This window comes from Schistocerca nitens, chromosome 1, assembly GCF_023898315.1.
Source record: "Schistocerca nitens isolate TAMUIC-IGC-003100 chromosome 1, iqSchNite1.1, whole genome shotgun sequence".
In the NCBI taxonomy this organism is placed as follows: Eukaryota; Metazoa; Arthropoda; class Insecta; order Orthoptera; family Acrididae; genus Schistocerca; species Schistocerca nitens.
Window position 1 is genome coordinate 1,012,549,028 of NC_064614.1, and position 22,698 is coordinate 1,012,571,725.

General features: G+C 40.9%; 1 protein-coding gene across 4 annotated transcripts in view; it reads right to left on the bottom strand.

Annotated features, from left to right (window-relative positions):
* Window positions 1-22,698, bottom strand: part of LOC126195817 (hyccin) — a 182,590-nt gene that overhangs the window by 46,440 nt on the left and 113,452 nt on the right. For all 4 annotated transcript variants that reach the window (XM_049934461.1, XM_049934467.1, XM_049934477.1 and 1 more), the window contains one exon: window positions 1,988-2,400. In XM_049934461.1, the coding sequence (XP_049790418.1) occupies window positions 1,991-2,400 (410 nt within the window). In that variant the 3' untranslated portion in view covers window positions 1,988-1,990. The remainder of the gene's footprint in view (window positions 1-1,987; window positions 2,401-22,698) is intronic.

Here is a 22,698-nt window from a genome sequence, read left to right on the forward strand (position 1 = left end):
GTAAACTGAAATCATATCTGCGTGATTACTACTACTACTACTACTACTACTACTACTACTACTACTACTACTACTCCACAGAGACGTGAAAGTAAAAGGGACACTAACTACCTCGCAGAACTAGTACTTCCTTTATCGCGGAAGAGAGAAGGATGTTGTTGGGGCGAGAGACCCAAATGTAGAGTGCAGTTTGAGTGATCCGCCCATCCTCTTTAACCATTTCCCATATATCACTCTCTCCTCTTTAATGAAGGAACTATTAGTTCCGAAATCTAGTAGAGGCACTCTTTTTCTTATATGCACTAAATAATTCATCTCCTGAAAGCAATTACTGACCAATAGTTCTGCCTCAACCTATTGATACGAGTTTTTGTAAGATTAAGGGTTACAATGTTACACGTGAACTAGTTGTAAGCCTGTTCTATTATGCTCCTGGCTGTATCTGGTATGGATGTGATAGAGCACTTTTATCAGCTTAACAGTATCATCAGCAAACATCACAGATTTTTATTGTCCTCTAATATCCTAGGTAAATCACCTGTGTATGGTGGATTAAGAACAATAACAGGCCAAGCACTGAATCTTGTGGAGCACCATATTTCATGTTACCCCACTCTGAATTCATGTGATATCGTTTGTTAGTGTGTTTCTCTATTTTCTAATCTTAAAATAATACTCCATCCATGGCAGGGAAAACATTTTAATGCTGTATCACTTTAATTTACCTTGTAGAATTGCACATTCTAGATACTCAAAAGGCTGTGGCAAATTCACAGAAAATTGCAAAAGTGTTGATTTTTATTTTTTAGTTATACAGTACTGAATTCATAAGATTATATAGGGCAGCTATAAATGATTGATTCATTTTCAAAGTTCTATATTTTCTGAAGTATTGCATGTATAAATATGATTGATGCTTGAATAGAACTTTAAACTCATGAAGTTTTCACTGTGCTCACTAGTTGACACTCCAATGCAGTGCAGAAAAGGGTTTTTGTTGTTGGAATATGCAAGATACTTACCTGTTCAAAGGAATTGTGGAAAATAACCACCACATAAACAGAGCTTTGCGCATTGGTATCGACAATCTAAGGGTACTAGCGGTGGTGGTGGTGGTGGTGGTAGGGCATGTGAGGATTTATCAAGGCCCGATTTTTTGTCCCGAGACAGACAGTTCACAGCCGATTTTCAGAGGGAAATAATTTACTGTTTCAACCAACAACAATGCATCAACTTAATAGTGGAATTAGTGCAACACAAATAGGACATGTGTTAAAACAATGACAGTGTATGTTCAATAGTGTCCCATGTACTGTATCATTCTGCAAAGAGCAGTGTGGTTAGGTTTTTACTGCTCATAGATGTTCAATGGTAAACTATTGTAGCAGTATGCTGACATTTGCCTGCAGACTATTAATGAGGCTTATCAAAAGTTTACCAATAGTGGACTGGCCATCTATCTGTGTAATATTGTGGGCTTGTGAACAGTGAGAATAAAGAACTGTAAAACGCAACTGTTCACCTGTTGGCTACATCATTTATAGTAGTCAGTATTGAACTTCCACCCACCATTTTTCAGCCAGTATAAAAATACAGTACATTGACACTCAGCACTACCAACGAAGAACAATAAAGCAGGCAAACGTCACAGGTACTTAATCTAATTTGTTTTACTGAGTTTATTCATTTCACTGAAGAAGTTTGCAATTGAGCTTGTAGCAGGCAACCCAGTTGACTTCTGTTAGAATTAGGTGTGTGACACTAACAGTAAGTCAAAGTGTGGTTGGAGTCCGAGCACTGAGGACACACAACACCACTAGAGGACCATGACTAAGTCAGCATTTCAAATACTTTGGATATAAATGGAATAATCAATTAGCTAAAACAACAAAAGCATATTGCCATTAATACAGCTGTGTTGTGAGATGGAGAGTAGAATCACTGATCTATTGCCTCAGTCTCTTTCTCTCCAGGATACTTTACTTACCTCTCAGACAGTACTGACTTGAGTTGCTGAAAGATGCTCCACCTCAACAGATCCATTTCCACTTACACTACCACTTCCTGCATCTGTAACCATGCCATCACCTCCTGTAGTGCCCTCACTGCTGCCTGCACCAGAATCTGGGCTGTCTGAAGGAGGCTGCAGAGGACCGTTTGTCTCAGCAGTGACAGAGCGCTTTGGTTTCTTATCTGAAGCAGCAACACCATTGCTACGAGCTGTCTTCTTTAGCCCAGGAAAGCTGGGGAGTTTCTTGTCCCTTGTTCGCAGGGAACTGGCACGTGGAGTGAGTCGTTCTCCATCACCCTCTCCCTCCTCTGTTATTGCACTCAAGTTCTTAGACTCTGGAGTTCCACTCACACTGCCGTCCTCTTTTGAAGTTTGGATTGGAATGTCGTCTGTGCAAAAATCAATAATGTATCATTCTTTTGGAAATAGTAGTTTTGAAAAATATTGAAAAAGAAAGGAGGGAGGGAATGGAGAAAATACTACAGCTAGTTAATGAAGTTACATTAAAGGTTTATTTAATAATTCCAAACACAGTAACTTAATAACATCGGAGATGAAACACACACTCTGACTATCATCCAGTTGTGACATAAAACAGTTTGCTTGTTTAAATTTTCAAATGCTATCTGGGACTTTGCAGCCTCTGATGATGCCTCCAGTATTAGAAGCTGAAACATTAGGCAGAGAAATACGCACTGGACCATGGACTAATGTCCATAAAACAACAACCTAGTTTTTTTTAAACAGGATTCCATAAGTGTTAATATTCATTTATTAACAAAGAGATAGAGGGGCTGGCCAGTACTTACCTCATATCAGTACAGCCGATAGATACACCAAAAATTTACGTTCCTAGTTTTCGGAACAAATGTTCCTTCATCAGGGAGGAGAGAGGGGAAAGAAAGGGAAGAAGGGAAGTAGATTCAGTCACTCACAACCCAGGTTATGAAGCAACAGGGAAAGGAAACATGGAGGGTAGCAAGGATGGAGGCATGGTTGTCAGATGGAAGCTTCCATCACCAATAATATCTCCACTTAACCAGCTGCCATCCATTCCACACCAAGGAATCCTTTCCATACAGTCTAGCCACCTGGGATTGTGGCATTTGTAGCTATGAGTAGTCCCTTTACAAATATGCCTATGATCTCTTCAAGGCATTCACAAACCAAAATTTCCCTACTCACCTCATTGAGAAACATATCCCCCCCTGCCTTGTCTCACCAGTCACCTACCACCTTCACATACCCACAGCCCAGCCACAAAGAAATACTCTCGTGACTCAGTATCACCCAGAACTGAGCAACTGAATCACATTCTCCTCCAGGGTTTTGACTATCTCTCCAGGGTTTTGACTATCATCATATCCTCCCCATCAATCCCACAGCGGTATTCTGTCACCCACTCAACCTATGCAATATCCTAGTCCATCCCTAATCCACCCCTTCTTCCAACTCCTTGCCTCATGGCTCATATCCCTGCTATAGACCTGTTCCATCCATCCACCCACTAGTACCTATTCCAGACCTGTTATTGTCATCTCCTATGGTATCAAAGGCAGGGCCACCTATGAAAGCAGCTATGAGAGCTACAAACGTAGCTGCAACCATTGTGCAGCATTGTACGTGGTCATGACAACTAACAAGCTGTCTGTCGGCACTAATTGCCACTACAAAACAGACAGAAGGACCACCCAGTTGCTGGACGTGTCAACTAGTATGATGTGCTCCACTTTAATGACCACTTCACAGCCTGTGAGATGTTTATTCTTCCCACCGACACCAGCTTTTCTAACGTGTGCAGCTGCGAACTCTCTCCAGAATATATACTTTATTCCCTTAACTTCCCTGGGCTTAAACTTCACTAATACCTGTTCTCCATCTGCCTATCCCTTCCCTATACCAACTCTAGTAAACACATGCCTTCTATCCCATCAACACAATCACAAGGTCTTTCCTCATCTCTAACCCCCTGCCCCCATAGCCATTTGCTGCACCGAGCAGACCTGCCCTGTCCCCACCACATCCCTGCATCCTCTCACAGGGAGCACTACTATCTATGTCCACCCCTAACTTGCCATCCCTCCCCCTCCTTGGCACATGCTGCCACCTTACCCCCACTACTCACCCCAGCTAGACTACTGCTTACATCATATGCAGTCATAGTTGAGCCTGATCTTCTGGAGGCACATATTGCTGTGTGTGTGTGTGTGTGTGTGTGTGTGTGTGTGTGTGTGTGAGAGAGAGAGAGAGAGAGAGAGAGAGAGAGAGAGAGAGAGAGTGCTCTGAAGAATAACTTTATCTGGAAGCTGAAAATATGTCTTGTGTTCTTCTTCACTGTCTCTGACCGTGACTCAGTGCCTCCTCTAAGTGATGAGTCATTGTCTATCCTTTCCATATCACTGTTATTCCATATCGGACTTTCCATTGTTTCACAGTGTCACAAATATAATATTGATAAATGTTGCTAAAGAAGCCAATTCCATTTTGAAAGAACACACTGAATTATGTATACATATAATTTTTTGAGATATCTTGTTACAATGGTAATGCTTATCATGAAGGTCAATTGATTGCATCTATATCCACACTGTTTGCAGGTTAGTGATGTTTTGCAGAAATGGTTTTTCATGATTCATTACCATTTTATTTTGCCAGTTCTTCATATGGTTGTCAACAATCAGTACTCCATTTGTCTCTCTCATCATGACTAAGCATCACTTATAAGTACTTTGCTCATGTTAAACTGAGGAGGAGATAGATAAAGTAACATTACATATTAACAACTTGGGAGAACTGCCTGAATACTGGAGCATGTTGCCAGAGGTCTCCCAATTGCGCACTGCATGACTATAGTGCCAAATGGAGCTGCCCTGCAACACATGACAGTTGAAGGATGGGAAAAGTCAATTAGCAAGCAGTTATGATGCACTGTGATGGTAATCTTCATTACAACATGGCCCAGAGCCAACATCTTTTGGAACTTTACATGGTGATGAATCTTCAGAAAACTGGAAAACGGATAAAGTGTGATAAGTGTAGCTGATGAATTGGTATTCTACACAGTACTGTTTCACATGCATGATGAGTGTTCCGAACAACAGGCACTGCTGCCCAAAGGAGAGAAGCTGGTGAACTACAGCAGCAGATTGCCACTACACTGTGCAACGAGTGAGGAGGAACGTACATCAAATTTAACAGGACTGCAAGGTATATAATCTCTCTCTCCAGAGGGACACAAACTTATTTTTTCTCTTTTTATTCTTGCTTAATGACCGGTAGGTTGTGTTCCATTCACATCCACACATCAGTGGCACTGCTTACGATGGGGCTAAGAGCATACAGACTGGACAACTGGGAAGTGGAATCACTTGCTCCTCTCAAAGAGCATATTCAATATGAGTAATGACTGTGGACATACTCTCATATGGCAAGATACGCAAATGCGTAACGCACCCAGGAATCCCCCACATGAACCATTGACTTTGCCGTTGGTGGGGAGGCTTGCGTGCCTCAGCGATACAGATGGCCGTACCGTAGGTGCAACCACAACAGAGGGTATCTGTTGAGAGGCCAGACAAACGTGTGGTTCCTGAAGAGGGGCAGCAGCCTTTTCAGTAGTTGCAGGGGCAACAGGCTGGATGATTGACTGATCTGGCCTTGTAACAATAACCAAAACTGCCTTGCTGTGCTGGTACTGCGAACAGCTGAAAGCAAGGGGAAACTACAGCCGTAATTTTTCCCGAGGGCATGCAGCTTTACTATATGGTTAAATGATGATAGCGTCCTCTTGGGTAGAATATTCTGGAGGTAAAATAGTCCCCCATTCAGATCTCCGGGCAGGGACTACTCAAGAGGACGTCGTTATCAGGAGAAAGAAAACTGGCATTCTACGGATCGGAGCGTGGAATGTCAAATCCCTTAATCGGGCAGGTAGGTTAGAAAATTTAAAAAGGGAAATGGATAGGTTGAAGTTAGATATAGTGGGAATTAGTGAAGTTCGGTGGGAGGAGGAACAAGACTTTTGGTCAGGTGAATACAGGGTTATAAATACAAAATCAAATAGAGGTAATGCAGGAGTAGGTTTAATAATGAATTAAAAAAAAAAAAAAAAACAGGAGTGTGGGTAAGCTACTACAAACAGCATAGTGAACGCATTATTGTGGCCAAGATAGACACGAAGCCCACGCCTACTACAGTAGTACAAGCTTATATGCCAACTAGCTCTGCAGATGATGAAGAAATTGATGAAATGTACGATGAAATAAAAGAAATTATTCAGATAGTGAAGGGAGACGAAAATTTAATAGTCATGGGTGACTGGAATTCGAGTGTAGGAAAAGGGAGAGAAGGAAACATAGTAGGTGAATATGGATTGGGGCTAAGAAATGAAAGAGGAAGCCGTCTGGTAGAATTTTGCTCAGAGCATAACTTAATCATAGCTAACACTTGGTTCAAGAATCACAAAAGAAGGTTGTATACATGGAAGAATCCATGAGATACTAAAAGTTATCAGAAAGATTATATATTGGTAAAACAGAGATTTAGGAACCAGGTTTTAAATTGTAAGACATTTCCAGGGGCAGATGTGGACTCTGACCACAATCTATTGGTTATGAACTGCAGATTAAAATCGAAGAAACTGCAAAAAGGTGGGAATTTAAGGAGATGGGACCTGGATAAACTGAAAGAACCAGAGGTTGTACAGAGTTTCAGGGAGAGCATAAGGGAACAATTGACAGCAGTGGGGGAAAGAAGTACAGTAGAAGAAGAATGGGTAGCTCTGAGGGATGAAGTAGTGGAGGCAGCAGAGGATCAAGTAGGTAAAAAGACGAGGGCTAGTAGAAATCCTTGGGTAACAGAAGAAATATTGAATTTAATTGATGAAAGGAGAAAATATAAAAATGCAGTAAATGCAGCAGGCAAAAAGGAATACAAACGTCTCAAAAATGAGATCGACAGGAAGTGCAAAATGGCTAAGCAGGGATGGCTAGAGGACAAATGTAAGGATGTAGAGGCTAGGGGTAAGATAGATACTGCCTACAGGAAAATTAGAAACCTTTGGAGAAAAGAGAACCACTTGTATGAATATCAAGAGCTCAGATGGCAACTCAGTTCTAAGCAAAGAAGGGAAGGCAGAAAGGTGGAAGGAGTATATAGAGGGTCTATACAAGGGCGATGTACTTGAGTTCAATATTATAGAAATGGAAGAGAATGTAGATGAAGATGAAATGGGAGATATGATACTGCGTGAAGAGTTTGACAGAGCACTGAAAGACCTGAGCCGAAACAAGGCCCCGGGAGTAGACAACATTCCATTAGAACTACTGACGGCCTTGGGAGAGCTAGTCCTGACAAAACTCTACCATCTGGTGAGCAAGATGTATGAGACAGGCGAAGTACCCTCAGACTTCAAGAAGAACATAATAATCCCAATCCCTAAGAAATGTGACAAATGTGAAAATTACCGAACTATCAGTTTAATAATTCACAGCTGCAAAATACTAATTGGAATTCTTTACAGACGAATGGAAAAACTGGTAGAAGCCGACATCGGGGAAGATCAGTTTGGATTCCGTAGAAATGCTGGAACACGTGAGGCAATACTGATCTTACGACTTATCTTAGAAGAAAGATTAAGAAAAGGGAAACCTATGTTTCTAGCATTTGTAGACTTAGAGAAAGCTTTTGACAACGTTGACTGGAATACTCTCTTCCAAATTCTAAAGGTGGCAGGGGTAAAATACAGGGAGTGAAAGGCTATTTACAATTTGTACAGAAACCAGATGGCAGTTATAAGAGTCGAGGGACATGAAAGGGAAGCAGCGGTTGGGAAGGGAGTGAGACAGGTTTGTAGTCTCTCCCCGATGTTATTCAATCCGTATATTGAGCAAGCAGTAAAGGAAACAAAAGAAAATTTCAGGGTAGGAATTAAAATCCATGGAGAAGAAATAAAAACTTTGAGGTTTGCTGATGCCATTGTAATTGTCAGAGACAGCAAAGGACTTGGAAGAGCAGTTGAACGGAATGGACATTGTCTTGAAAGGAGGATATAAGCTGAACATCAACAAAAGCAAAACAAGGATCATGGAATGTAGTCAAATTAAATCGGTTGATGCTGAGGGGATTAGATTAGGAAATGAGACACTTAAAGTAGTAAAGGAGTTTTGCTATTTAGGGAGTAAAATAACAGATGATGGTCGAAGTAGAGAAGATATAAAATGTAGACTGGCAATGGCAAGGAAAGTGTTTCTGAAGAAGAAAAATTTGTTAACATTGAGTATAGATTTAAGTGTCAGGAAGTCGTTTCTGAAAGTATTTGTATGGAGCGTAGCCATGTACGGAAGTGAAACATGGAAGATAACTAGTTTGGACAAGAAGAGAATAGAATAGAAGCTTTCGAAATGTGGTGCTACAGAAGAATGCTGAAGATTAGATGGGTAGATCACATAACTAATGAGGAGGTATTGAATAGAATTGGTGAGAAGAGGAGTTTGTGGCACAACTTGACAAGAAAAAGGGATCGGTTGGTAGGACATGTTCTGAGGCATCAAGGGATCACAAATTTAGCATTGGAGAGCAGCATGGAGGGTAAAAATCTTAGAGGGAGACCAAGAGATGAATACACTAAGCAGATTCAGAAGGATGTAGGTTGCAGTAGGTACTGGTAGATGAAAGTTGCACAGGATAGGGTAGCATGGAGAGCTGCATCAAACCAGTCTCAGGACTGAAGACCACAACAACAACAACAACAACAACAACAACCACCCAGGAATATCGTCTAACATGATTATTTTGGTTGTCCACGTGTTATGGTGTGGGTAGGCATAATTTTGCATGAGTGTACTGACCTCTGAATCTTTGAACATGGTATACTCATCTCTCAATGCTACTGTGACACTGTACTACTTCTCCATGTAGATATTTTAAGGGGTGCACTTGGCCCAGGCTTCATGTTTACGGATGATGACATGTAATCACATCGAACAACAAAAGTATAAAGATCTTGGAACAAGAGGATATTTGGCAATTGGACTTGCCTGCCGGTTCCCGAACTTCAATCCCATCAAGAAGGTGTGAGATGTATCAGGGATTCCTACTGAAACATGTCCACATGTACTAACAACCATCCAGTAGTTGTCAACCATGCTGGTGAAGCAATGGAACACCCTATCATAAGAACTCCTTACCAGGCTTCTGGGAAAAATGGGAGCATGATGCAGAGCATGCGCTGCCCTCAGTGATGACACACACTATTAAGAACCACGCCTCACATTTTTGTAATGTCACAGTGACTTCAAAGTAATTACTGTCTTTCAATAGAAGTGTCATTTTTGTTCATCTCCTTATGTATTTCTTTCAGTTACCTTCGGTGCCATACTGTTTAAGTTCTTTCTTTGTATGGTCCAAATTTCATTGAGCTGTGTACCTTGGCAGTGATACATAATGCAAAAGTTACTTTTGTCCAGTTTTTGCACACCAGTGTATTATATTTTTGACAATGAGTTAGTTTTTGAAGTACAATGGTATCCAAAAGTAAGAACAAAAAGTAACTTTCGCATGATGTGTCACTGCCAAGTACCATAGCTCGATGACACTTGGGCCATACATTGGAAGAACTGCTACAGTACAATATAGAAGGTAGTGGAAAGAAATATCCAAGGAGACAAACAGAATTGACACTTTTATGCAAGTAGGACATGGTTCATAATAGGGAGTCTGAACATGATGGACAGCAGGACACGCTCTGCAACGTGTCCCCATGCTTGCTACAAGGATGGTAAAGAGTTTTTGTGGTCATTGGTGCACATGGACATGCTGCAAAAAACCTCCCCAATGCATCCCACACATGCTCAATGGGATTCAAGTCATGGGAACAGGCAGGCTGTTCAATGTGGTTGCATATTGCCATCCATAAAAATGAAGCCACAACTGAATGCACCTCTGAAAAGACACACAATGGGAAAGAATACAGTGTCACAATAATGTTGACTGGTAAGTGTAACGTGTTTAAAGATTTGGTGGTCTGCACAACCTCGCAACATTATGCCTACCCACATCATAAGACTTGGAGCACCAAAGCAATCATGTTTGACAATGTTCCTGTGTGTATTACATGTTCTCACCTCTCACAACTCAAACTGAATCTGCTCTCATCTGGGAAGAGCACGTGACCCCACTTTTCATTGGTTCAATCCATATGCTTTTGACACCTGCACAAACAGTGCTGCCAATATATAGGTGTCAACAGAACACAACATACTAGTCATCTGGCAAAGTGACCATTCGATGTAGTTGCCATGCCACTCTAAAGCACGAGACTGCATGTCTTGCAGTCCTGTTGAATGTGGTTGCAATTACACCTGCTGTCTGATATGTATCCCTTCTTGTCTGTTGCACAATACAATGGACATCTGCTGTTGTAGGTGGCCAGGTCTGACACCTCTACATTGGACAGCAGTGCCTGTTGCTCAAAACACCATGATCATGAAACAATGTAGTGACCAATACTAAACTCATAAATCTGTGCTACAATTCTGTCATCCTTCCAGTTTCCCAATGATTCTTCCCTGCATGAAGTCATCCCCATTCCTTCAACTGCATTATGTTGTGGGACCACTCCTTTTGGTCTTAAGTGTCACACAGACCTCATGCAATGTGACGTTAAATTTTCTGTTAAAGACTGGGACACCTCTGGCAACAAGCTTCCACACTTTCATCCATTTTCACCAAGTAGTTACTATTTTATGTTATTGTATCTATCTCATCCTTAAGTTCTGCAGCACAGTACCTGTATGTAACTTTTGCTGTTAAGCCAAACTGTATGCATTGCTAATATTTTTAGACCAATTCTGGAACATCTTTTCATTCAAATTTTTTCTGTTGTGATAAAATCTGCACAGCAGAGCTGGATAATCGTCTTGACCCAAACTGGTTACCAATTAAAGAATAATTTAAACAGCAGCTTGCTGTGTCATAAAGCCATTTTTAAAATTTTCTGTTACTGTTTATCTAAATGTACTCTATGGGGCTATCTTGAGAAATGATTTACCTTCTTCTTAGATATGATCCAATCGCATTATCATGATCACCGCCAATGTTCGATGTCAAAGAACATTAATCACTCTCGCATGGCAGGTGGCAGTACTAGCACTGGAAGGTAAATGAAACCCGTTTGCGGATGCAGAAAACAATGCACCTGTCAAAATAATGTGAAAATGGAGTGATTTATCTGACTTCCAAAACAGAATGCTCACTAGCTTTCAAGCCACGGGTTGAAACATTTTCAAAATGGCTAAGTTTGTAAACTGTTCGCATACTGTCGCGGTGAAAGTATACCGTGCACAGCAAAATGGCGCTATCCAATACCAGCAAATGGTTCAAATGGCTCTGAGCACTATGGGACTTAACATCTGTGGTCACCAGTCCCCTAGAACTTAGAACTACTTAAACCTAACTAACCTAAGGACATCACACACATCCATGCCCGAGGCAGGATTCGAACCTGCGACCGTAGCAGTCGCGCGGTTCCGGACTGAGCGCCTAGAACCGCTAGACCTCCGCGGCTGGCCCAATACCAGCACTGAAGCAACTGTGGTGCACCATGGGTCACGCATGATCAGGGTGAATGAAGGCTTTGGAGATGTGTACAGGTGAATAGATGTGCAACTGGTGATCGACTGACTTCCCGCATGAATCAAGGTGCTACCAGCAGTGTATCCTCACTGAGCATTCAGCGAACATTACTGCGTATCGACCTCTGCAGCAAACGCCTGGTTCATGCACCTATGCTGACTGCTGTTCACCAGTGTCTAAGACTAGAATTTGCATGCAAATATCACAACTGGATATCTACTGAATGGCAGCCTTTTCAGATGAATTATGTTTTATGCTCCATCGGACAATTGACCATTGGCATGTATGGTGTGTAATGTCTGAAAGTAAACATCCTGCAACAATCGTTGGAAGGGTCCAGGCTGGAAGTGGGATCGTTATGTTCTGGGGAAAGTTTTCATGGCATTTCCTGGATTATCTCATCATTCTGGAAGGTGCGATGGATCAACACAAGTATCTATCTTTAGTTACCATATGCACCCCTATATGCAGTTTGTTTTTCCTCAGTATGGTACCTACCAGCTGCAGTTTATGCGAATGGTTCAAAGACCACCAGGGTGGGTTTATGGTACTCCACTGGCCACCAAACATCCAGGATTTGAACCCAACAGAGGATCTGCGAGACCACCTCAATCAGCTGTTTGCATCATGGAACACCTTCCGAGAGCCCTAGCACAGCTGTGCATGTTACTGGAGTCAGCATAGCTCCACATTGCTGTTGATACCTTCCATAACCTGACTGACTGTCTCCCAGCATATCATTCAACAGTACTCAGTATAATATGGAGCCCCACTCAATTGTCGCAGATCACTTGTACTTCTGTTACCACTCAACCTCGCATCTACTTCAAAGGTTTCATTCAAAATGGAAGCTCTTTTCGTGTTCTACCCATATACTCTATGCATTACTTCCATATTCGCCTTAAATAAGCATGTACACAATTAACTTGGTATTTTACAATTAGCTGCACACCTCCATTTTTTCCAACCCAACAATTTAAAGTTTAAACAAAAAATGATATGTACATGGACAAACTAGTAACACAGTTTTATAAAAGAGGGGCAGCAGGAAGCAGGGCGGGGAGGGGGGGGGCGGCAGGAGACAGGGCGGGTGGCCAGGAGACAAGGGAGGGGGTGATGGGGCACTAGAGAGGGGAAGAAGAGAGAGAGAGAGAGAGAGAGAGAGAGAGAGAGAGAGAGAGAGAGACAATTGGGAGCGCAGGGAGGGAGCGAACCAGGGAGAGGGAGGGAAGAAGGGAGTGGGATGGAAGAAGGGAGTGGGAGGAAGGGGAAAGGGAGGTAGGGAGGGAAGAAGGGAGGTAGGGAGGGAAGAAGGGAGGTAGGGAGGGAAGAAGGGAGGTAGGGAGGGAAGAAGGGAGGTAGGGAGGGAAGAAGGGAGTGGGAGGGAAGAAGGGAGTGGGAGGGAAGAAGGGAGTGGGAGGGAAGAACGGAGTGGGAGGGAAGAAGGGAGTGGGAGGGAAGAACGGAGTGGGAGGGAAGAACGGAGTGGGAGGGAAGAAGGGAGTGGGAGGGAAGAATGGAGTGGGAGGGAAGAACGGAGTGGGAGGGAAGAACGGAGTGGGAGGGAAGAAGGGAGTGGGAGGGAAGAAGGGAGTGGGAGGGAAGAAGGGAGTGGGAGGGAAGAAGGGAGTGGGAGGATGGGGAAAGGGAGGTAGGGAGGGTGGCAGGGAGTGAGGGAATAAGGAGGGAGGGAATAGGGAGGTTGGCATGGATGGAGGGGATAGGAAGGGAGGCTAGGCACAGGAATGGGCAGTGGAGGAAACAGAAAGAAAAGGGTACAGTAGGCAGTCTGTTGGAAATCATTCAAAGAAGCTAAAGATCAGTTTAAAGGCTCAGCAACAAAATAAAACAGGTCTGCAAAATTACCGTTACAAAATGACTGTGTATAACGGCATCGGGCAATGATGCTTAAAGGTGGAAGTATGAGTACAGAGAAATAACAAAAATGAAATCCCCCCTGACAAATATGGATTAGAAACAGAATTTTAAGCAATAAAACCATAAAAGTAAAAATGAAAAGGAAGAAATTCTAACTTAGAAAGGCAAGATGGTCTGAAATCCATAAAACTGAATTGGATCATCTATTGTGAACTGCTTAATAAGCCAGAAAGCAAGATAATACATATAACAATATCTTATTATTGTTCTGAAGGGCTGAAAGATAATAAAGAACTCCTTATATGAGGTCATATTTGAAATGTAAATGTGTAATTAAAGTAACTGCATCAACTAGAAACACTGTGGCTTGGTAACAAATATAAAGTAACCCATAATTAATTTACTAATGACTAGAAATGCCAGAGAAAAAGGGCTTATGTTGCAGTACAGATGAATCACTATTCTATGGAATTATTGTGTAACAGTATACTATGGAATTGTTCTTTTTAATTTCTGAAAAGGTAGTATAATCAGAATATTCTGTCAGAGAATCTTTTTAATTATTGCGGAATACCTACATATGCAGGCTGACATTATAATAAGGAAATTTCTTAATAAGTTTTACTATAATTAATGTTTTTCTGAAGTAGTATAATTGGCTTGCAGACATGTACTACCAAATGAAATCACATTAAATATTTTTCTTTATTTGTGTATTCTGGCATATAAAAATAGAGGCATACAATTTTGAGGTTTTATACTCATGCCATTAAATATAAAATTTATAAATAATTACAGTTTAGAAGTCAGGAATGGGGTATATATGTATGCTTTCATTTGTTTAATTTCTTGCATACAAGCTGAGGTTTTAACTCTATAACTGTACTGAACCGTAAATATAAAATTAAAAATGTATTTATATGAACAGAAAAATCTCATATTGAGCAACAACAAAAATAGGATAAGACCCCACGAATACATCAAACAGATCTTGGAGTCTCAGAATGGATTAGTAGGATAAGGAAAAGTCAGAAAAGATAACAATGTAATGCTAAAGCTGAACTCATTACTATGTTTACAGAGAAATAAAGACTACTTTTCAAGAAGAGAAGAGTGAAAGCAAAATACATAAAATGTACGAGCAACTTTTATAACTGTGAATGACAGAAATACAAGAGAAAGTCAGGTTTGTAACTATCTTCCAAATAGAAGCTTTACCACTTCCAGTGCTAATTCCCTCTTTATCAATTATTCATGTGTGTAAGTGTCCAACACACACTCTGCCAATGTACATCTGACACACATCTGATCTTATTCTCCATTTATTCACCCAGTTATCTGTTGATAAACATTTTTGAGAGATAGGTAAGCACATCAAAACTGTTCTCAAGGAAAATGGAGAATCTATTAAGTTCCACTCTTTTCACCGGAAAAAAAAATTGTAATCAATAAATCAGACTGTAATTTGTTCTCATTGGCTGATATGAGGATCGAATATACCAATGGCAATGGTGAATGGCATAATATACTTGTAACTCTGCTTCTCAAATTTTGGTGTTACCTTGGTCTAGTCCTATTCCACCGGCATAGATCTCTGAGGACTCACCAGTTCCTACACCCCACTTTCCTGGCCCAATAGAGATCTTGTGCTGTCACAGTTCAACTTACTCTCACCACTATCTGTCCAAACGCCACAAACAATATCTATCCAATGTACAACTGTTCTGAAACTGCATCACTTCAGCAACTCATCATCTGCACTGGTAAAGAGCAAGCCACTTCTACATCTATATTCTGCAAACCACCAAGAGCTGCATGGCAGAGTGTATGTCCCATTGTGCTAGTTATTAGGGTTTCTTCCTGTTTCATTCACGTATGGAGTGCAAGAAGATTGTTTGTTTGAATGCCTCTGGGCGTGCAGTAATTATTCTAATCTTATTCTCACAATCACCAGGTGAACAATACAGAGAGGGTTGTAGTATATCCCTAAAGCAATCATTTAAAGCCAGTTCTTGAAACTTTGTTAATAGACTTTCTCAGGATAGATTATGTCTGTCTCAAAGAGTCTTCCAGTTCAGTTCCTTCAGTATCTCTGTGACACTCTCCCAAGGATTAAACAGATCTGTGACCATTCATCTGCCCTTCTCTATATACATTCAATATTCCCTGTTAGTCCTATCTGTTATGGATCTCATACACTTGAGCAATATTCTAGGATGGAATGCACAAGTGATTTGTAAGCAATCTCTTTTGTAGACTGATTGCAATTTCCCAGTATTCTGTCAATAAACTACATTCTACCACCTGCTTTACCAACTACTGAACCTATGTGATCATTCCATTTCATATCTTTACCAAGTGTTATACCCAGGTATAATGAATTGGCCGATTCCAACAGTGGCTCAAGGATATTATAGTCATCGGATACTATGTTTTGTTCATTTTGTGAAGTGCACAATTTAACATTTCTGAATTTTTAGAGCAAGTTGCCAATCTCTGCATGACTTTGAAAATCAAGATCTGACTGAATATTTATGCAGCTTCTCTCAAATAATAATCCATTACAGATAACTGCATGATCTGCAAAAAACCTGGTTTTACTGTTAATATTGTCTGCACAAGGTTATTAATATACAACACGAACAGCAAGGGTCCCAATACACTTCCCTGAGGCACATCCGATGTTGCTTCTACATCTGATGATGACTCTCCATCCATGATAACATTCTGTGTCCTCCCTATCAAAAAGTTCTCACTCGATACCCCAATATGATTGTCCTTTTGACAGTATGTGTAGGTGCGGTACTGACTCAAATACTTTTCGAAAATCAAGAAACACTGCAACTGCCTGGTTGCCCTGGTCCAAAGCTTTCAGTGTGTCATAAATGCTTTCAGTACGCTATTCACAGAATGACTACGATGTCTATTCATACATGCGTAAGACATTCATTGGATGTTCACACTCACTGCACATAATGAAAATTAACTGAATGGTGACTGATGTATGTAGTTGCATGGAAGAAGGGAATCAGTTGCACATATGCACACAACAGAGATAATAGTACAGAAACATCCCTTAAGCTTGATACATGGTGAAAACAAATCTCTACTTTTTACTAGTTTGTGACAATATCAGTCTAATCATTTGTTTTAGAGTCACTTTTTCTATTACGACTATCATTTCATGTCCGTTCCTTTCCATCCTTTCCACACTACCTCTCTTACACCATGATGATTACACTCCAAGCTCAACACTCATCTGCGGCACTTGTTCAGTTTTTGCATTTGCTGCTTCTGGAAAGTGTGGGCCACTTCTCATTCTTTTTGAATGGCTTTCTTATACAACTACCATTTTTAAATTACTCTTTCTCAAGATTTCCAAGAGGGCCAACTTTTATATTGTTATTTCTTGCTCTGGAATTTGACCTTCATTATTTTTACAGAAAGCTAAACATGAAAAATTTCATTATTCCGGGACAGGAACGCATCTACAAAAATAGAAATGACTTTCTAATCATCTTCCAGCAACAGGCAGATATTTTCTCCTTTTCTGTCTTAAGAAGTGGTACTACTAATTTTAATTAAGTAACTTAGTCTTTACCTCATCTACCTTCATGTGCATCTACCCTAACCTGTTTTAAGTTACTCATTGATCTCTTTAATACTTCTGTTTTCTTTTGCATGTCGTATTTTCTTTCCTTTTTTTTGTTAGTAAATAAGGAGAATATGTTAAGAATGGCTGAAATTAAAGTGCAAATGTATTTATAATTATCAATAATGCCTGAATTTTCCCTTCACCTAACTTCCACATACACTTCCGGACACCCCAAAAACGTATGTCTTTCCTATTAGATGCATTGTGCTGCCACCTACTGCTATGTACTCCATATCAGCGACCTCAGTAGTCATTAGACATCATGAGAGAGCAGAATGGGGCACTCCGTGGAACTCGCAAACTTCAAATGTGGTCAGGTGATTGTGTGTCACTTGTGTCACATGTCTGTATGCAAGATTTCGACACTCCTAAACATCCCTGGTTTCACTATTTCCAATGTGATAGTGAAATGGAAGCATGAAGGGACACGTACAGCACAAAAGCGTACAGGCTGACCTCGTCTGCTGACTGACAGAGACCGCCGATGGTTGGTTGGTTGGTGTTTTGGGGAAGGAGACCAGACAGCGAGGTCATCGGTCTCATTGGATTAGGGAAGGACGGGGAAGGAAGTCGGCCGTGCCCTTTGAAAGGAACCATCCCGGCATTTGCCTGGAGCGATTTAGGGAAATCACGGAAAACCTAAATCAGGATGGCCGGACGCAGGATTGAACCGTCGTCCTCCCGAATGAGAGTCCAGTGTCTAACACTGCGCCACCCCGCTCGGTCCGCCGATAGTTGACGAGGATCATAGTGTGTAATAGGCAGACATCTATCCAGACCATCACACAGGAATTCCAAATTGCATCAAGATCCAGAGCAAGTACTATGACAGTTAGGCGGGAGGTGAGAAAACTTTGATTTCATGGTCGAGTGGCTGTTCATAAGCCACACATCACACCATTAAATGCCAAACTATGCCTCACTTGGTGTAAGGAGCGTAAACATTGGACGATTGAACAGCGAAATAACATTGTGTAGAGTGATGAATCACAGTACACAATGTGGCAATCTGATGACAGGGTGCGGGTATGGCGAATGCCCGGTGAACGTCATCTACCAGTGCGTTTAGTGCCAACAGTAAAATTTGGAGGTGGTGGTGTTAGGTGTGGTCATGTTTCTCATGGAGGGGGCTTGCAACCCTTGTTGTTTTGCATGGCACTATCACAGCACAGGCCTACATTGATGTTTTAACCACCTTCTTGCTTCCCACTGTTGAAGAGCAATTTGTGGATGACAATTGCATCTTTCAACACAGTCAAGCACCTGTTCATAATGCACGGCCTGTGGCGGAGTGGTTACACGCCAATAACAGCCCTGTAATGGACTGGCCTGCACAAAGTCCTGATCTGAAACCTATAGAACACGTTTGGGATGTTTTGGAACGCCAACTTCATGCCAGGCCTCACTGACCGACACTGGTACCTTTCCTCAGTGCAGCACTCCATGAAGAATGGGCTGCCATTCCACAAGAAACCTTCCAGCACCTGATTGAACGTACACCTGTGAGAGTAGAAGCTGTCATCAAGGCTAAGGGTGGGCCAACACCATACTGAAATCCAGCATTACCAATGGAGGGCACCATGAGCTTTTAAGTCATTTTCAGCCAGGTGTCCGGATTCTTTTGATCACATAGGGTAGATAGTAAAAAAGAAATGTACGGAGTGTGTTGTGCGTCCAAGGAAGAAAGTATATATGACACAGTAAATGTATTAAGCGTTAGTCTTTGAGTGTATATGACATTATTTCTTAAATACGGAAACCATGGGTACCACGACAAGTAAGTCAAACTTTCCGATTCACCATAAGAATGCAAAATTGGATACAACTGTCAAGACAAAAAATAACACACATCAGTATAAAATCTGAGAAAAATACATTACTCAATAGGAAAGGCATAGGAAAGTGAAAATAATACAAAATGTGCAAGTATTACTGGGCTGTTAAGTAGCTCACTTGAATCATTTTCAGTTAAACCTACATCCCTCAGCAATTTTTCAATGGCCACGTACCATTTGGTATATCTAAGTAATACAAGGACAAGATTGTCGGCTTACTATACAATTAATCTTACAAAAATATCTACAAAGTAAGTAATCTCCAAATATAACCACAAATACAAACTGAACGAAGTCCACTTGTCATGAAGCAACTTTCATGCACGAGAGGGGGAAAAAAGGACCGCTTCAATGGAAACACGAGAGGAAAAGCAATTACTCAATGATTATATAAAGAAAATCAACAACAGGACATCAGCAACAAATGCAACCAGAGAAGTCTGATGTGTGAAGAAGCTAATGAAGGAAAGAGATAAAAGAAGATACCATACACCAATGTATATACAAATTATGACAATCAAGATAGAAGGTGACAGTGAATAATGAAAGCAGTTAGGGTTAAAGATAAAAAGCTACAAGAATTAAAAATACAATAAAGACAGAGTCTCTAACATTTGAAAAATTGCAGAGGACCAAGACAATTGTGAATATAAGGCAAGAAACAAGCAAACATGGAAGAGAGGGAGGTAGGATAAGATTTAAATGAGGTAGACAACAGGAAGAGAAATGATGAAAAATCAAAGATACATAGGTGTCACAAATCAAAACAAGCATGGTGTAGAATAAGTTCCAATTTGTGATGCTATTAGGTACGTGTGCTGGAATGTAGAACCCTTATTGCTAATATTATGCAGTAGGCATCAATGTCATTGTTAATGCATTGTAACACATGCTCTGCACTAGGATATTACACATTATTAATTGTTTCATTCTCACTGACAACTTTGAGAATGTCATGCTACTGTAGCAAACTGAGTACTGGTTGCATGTCACATGGGATAACACTATCCACATTACAAACCACCATATTCACTACAGATTTTCTGCTTTCTATATCAACAAATTAAGTACTCGGTAGCTGCTGGGTATGAATGGAAACAAACTTGGAAACTATACTGGTAATGCAATACTCCATTAGAAAGATTGCTCTGGAACAGAACATTATTGGCCTGGCTCCTGCTCTGTCATACAGTGAACCTGGATTTTTGTCCCAGAGCTATTATCTAATAAATTAACAGGTAAGAACTCGCCCAACAGGATGTATTTCCCGTACAGCATCTACATGGCCTCTAATAACACTAATCATATCTGTCAAGTTACACGTCTCCTTTTCAATTTCTTAGCCTTCAATTCTGCATTTCTCATACCTTTCAATCATATTTACTTAATCTCTCTCTCTCTCTCTCTGCTGTTCTATTATGCAATTTTTTTTGGTTATTCCTTTCTTCGATTGCTTTTGCTACTTCTTTCTTTTCTCTTCATCAATAACTGCCTCATTCATGCCTCTATTTAAAAATGTGAGTTACACTTAGATTTGGCTTTTTGACTACTCTTCATGCCATGTAAATTGTCAGTTTTTCAAATCCTGTGTTACTGGTATTTTGTTGTTCATTTCTCTAACTGTTCCTACAGTGGCCCCCCTTGATTCACAGTCCTAGGTTAAATATGCACTTTAGCCTTGAGTGGTCATTATTTAGCTACTTTTTCATATCGTATAAATTGAAGGGCCTTCAATTCCAAAACTCCAAAGCTACCTTTCCTTTTTTAAAACATGTATATGCTGCTGCATGGCAAGAAGAAATTTCTGATTTGATTATCATCTTAACAACTGTTTCACTGTATGTGCAGAGACTTCTTATACAAATATTTACTAATTTTTCTAATCTTGTTTATTTCTGTTTCTTATACAAAACAAACATGAATCAAACAATGGAAAATCCACGATGGAATGTAATAATATTACGAAAAGGAAAGTTGCTACTCACCATATAGCAGAGATGCTGAGTTGCAGACAGGCACAACAAAAAGATTTTCACACTTTAAACTTTCAGCCAATGGCCTTTATCAACAACACAAACACACACACAAGCGTAACTCACACACATGACTGCAGTCTCAGGCAACCGAAACGACACTGCGAGCAGCAGCACCAGTGCATGATGGGAGTGGCGACTGGGTGGGGGGGAAAGGAGGAGGCGAGGGCGGGGAGGGGGAGGGATAGTATGGTGGGGATGGTAGAGAGTGAAGTGCTGCAGGTCGGGCAGCAGGCAGGGGAGAGGTGGGAAGGGGCAGGGGTTAAGTTGTGGAAAAGGAGAGTGGTGCTGCTGCTCACAGTGTGGTTTCCGTTGCCTAAGACGGTGTGTGTGTGTGTGTGTGTGTGTGTGTGTGTGTGTGTGTGTGTGTGTGTGTGTGTGTGTGTGTGTGTGTGCTGTTGACAAAGGCCATTGGCCAAAAGTTTTAAGTGTGAAAATCTTTTTGCTGTGCCTATCTGCGACTCAGCATCTTCGCTATATGGTGAGTAGCAACTTTCCTTCTCATAATATTGTTACAAAACAAACAAGTTTCTTCTACTGAACAACAAACTTGTTTTGGAAGATCAAAAGAATGTCCCTATCTGGGATGTGGCAACAATAATAGGAATCATTATAAACTGGGCACATTTCATATGACCATGCTAAACTGGGCATATTTTGTATGACCATGCTAGTCAGTTGGTCATTCCATCATGCTTATGTTGGGTAAGGTGAATCAAAAAGTAAGAGCAGACAGGTAGGCATCTACCTGACATACCTGTCAATGCTTAGCAGTAGCAGCTTGCTGGGGCTCCAAGTCACTCACCAGGTGGCACAGCACTGCCCCCGCACTCTGCCGCTTCTCTGGTGCTGCCCCTCCCTCCCTACCCACCCGCCACGTTTCTGCAGCCGCAGCTGCACCTGTGGCCGCAACTTCGATGTCCTCTGAAATTATGGTTCTTGACAGAGCACAGGGGCACCAAAGGTTTGTGCTATATCTGCAACTGTGCCGTTTTTGTTCTCCGTGTGTTAAATGTATGATTCTAGCATAAGAAGACTATTGTGGATTGACAGATCATACTAAAATTTTATTAGAAATATACACCATTTTGTTTACCTTGCATGATTAATATCAGTCATTAGCAGTGGTCTATATGTATGAATTGCAGTTATTGCTGCCTTTAAAATATGTTGCTGAAAAAATTGTTTCTAGCAGGAAAGAAAAGCATGAAAATATACTTGGTTGATGTCCTAAATCTTGGCACAAAACAATCTGTGGCAAAATGTTAGAGCTCAATCTATGCTTGACAGGCAGACTTTATTTCATAAATGGACATAGAATATCAAAAATATAAAAAGACTCATATGGATATATTGATGAGCGGCCACATAAAGCATTCTTATAACAGGTCATTTTGTCACTTTTTCTTCAAGTGACAGGATGAGACTGCAATATGGTAATTTAAAAGTAAGTAAGTAAATAAGTAAAGCAGTCATCAATCTGAAGACGGTGCTTCACTAGGCATCGTCCTGTTGGAGGTAGTATGCCGTTGCCTTCATCTGACTTTCGAACAGACTTACCCAGCCAGTTATAGGGGAACCTATAGTTTCACGTGGATTGCAAACCACCATGCAACTTGCTGTTTTTCACAACAAACATTGACAGAGGTGAAA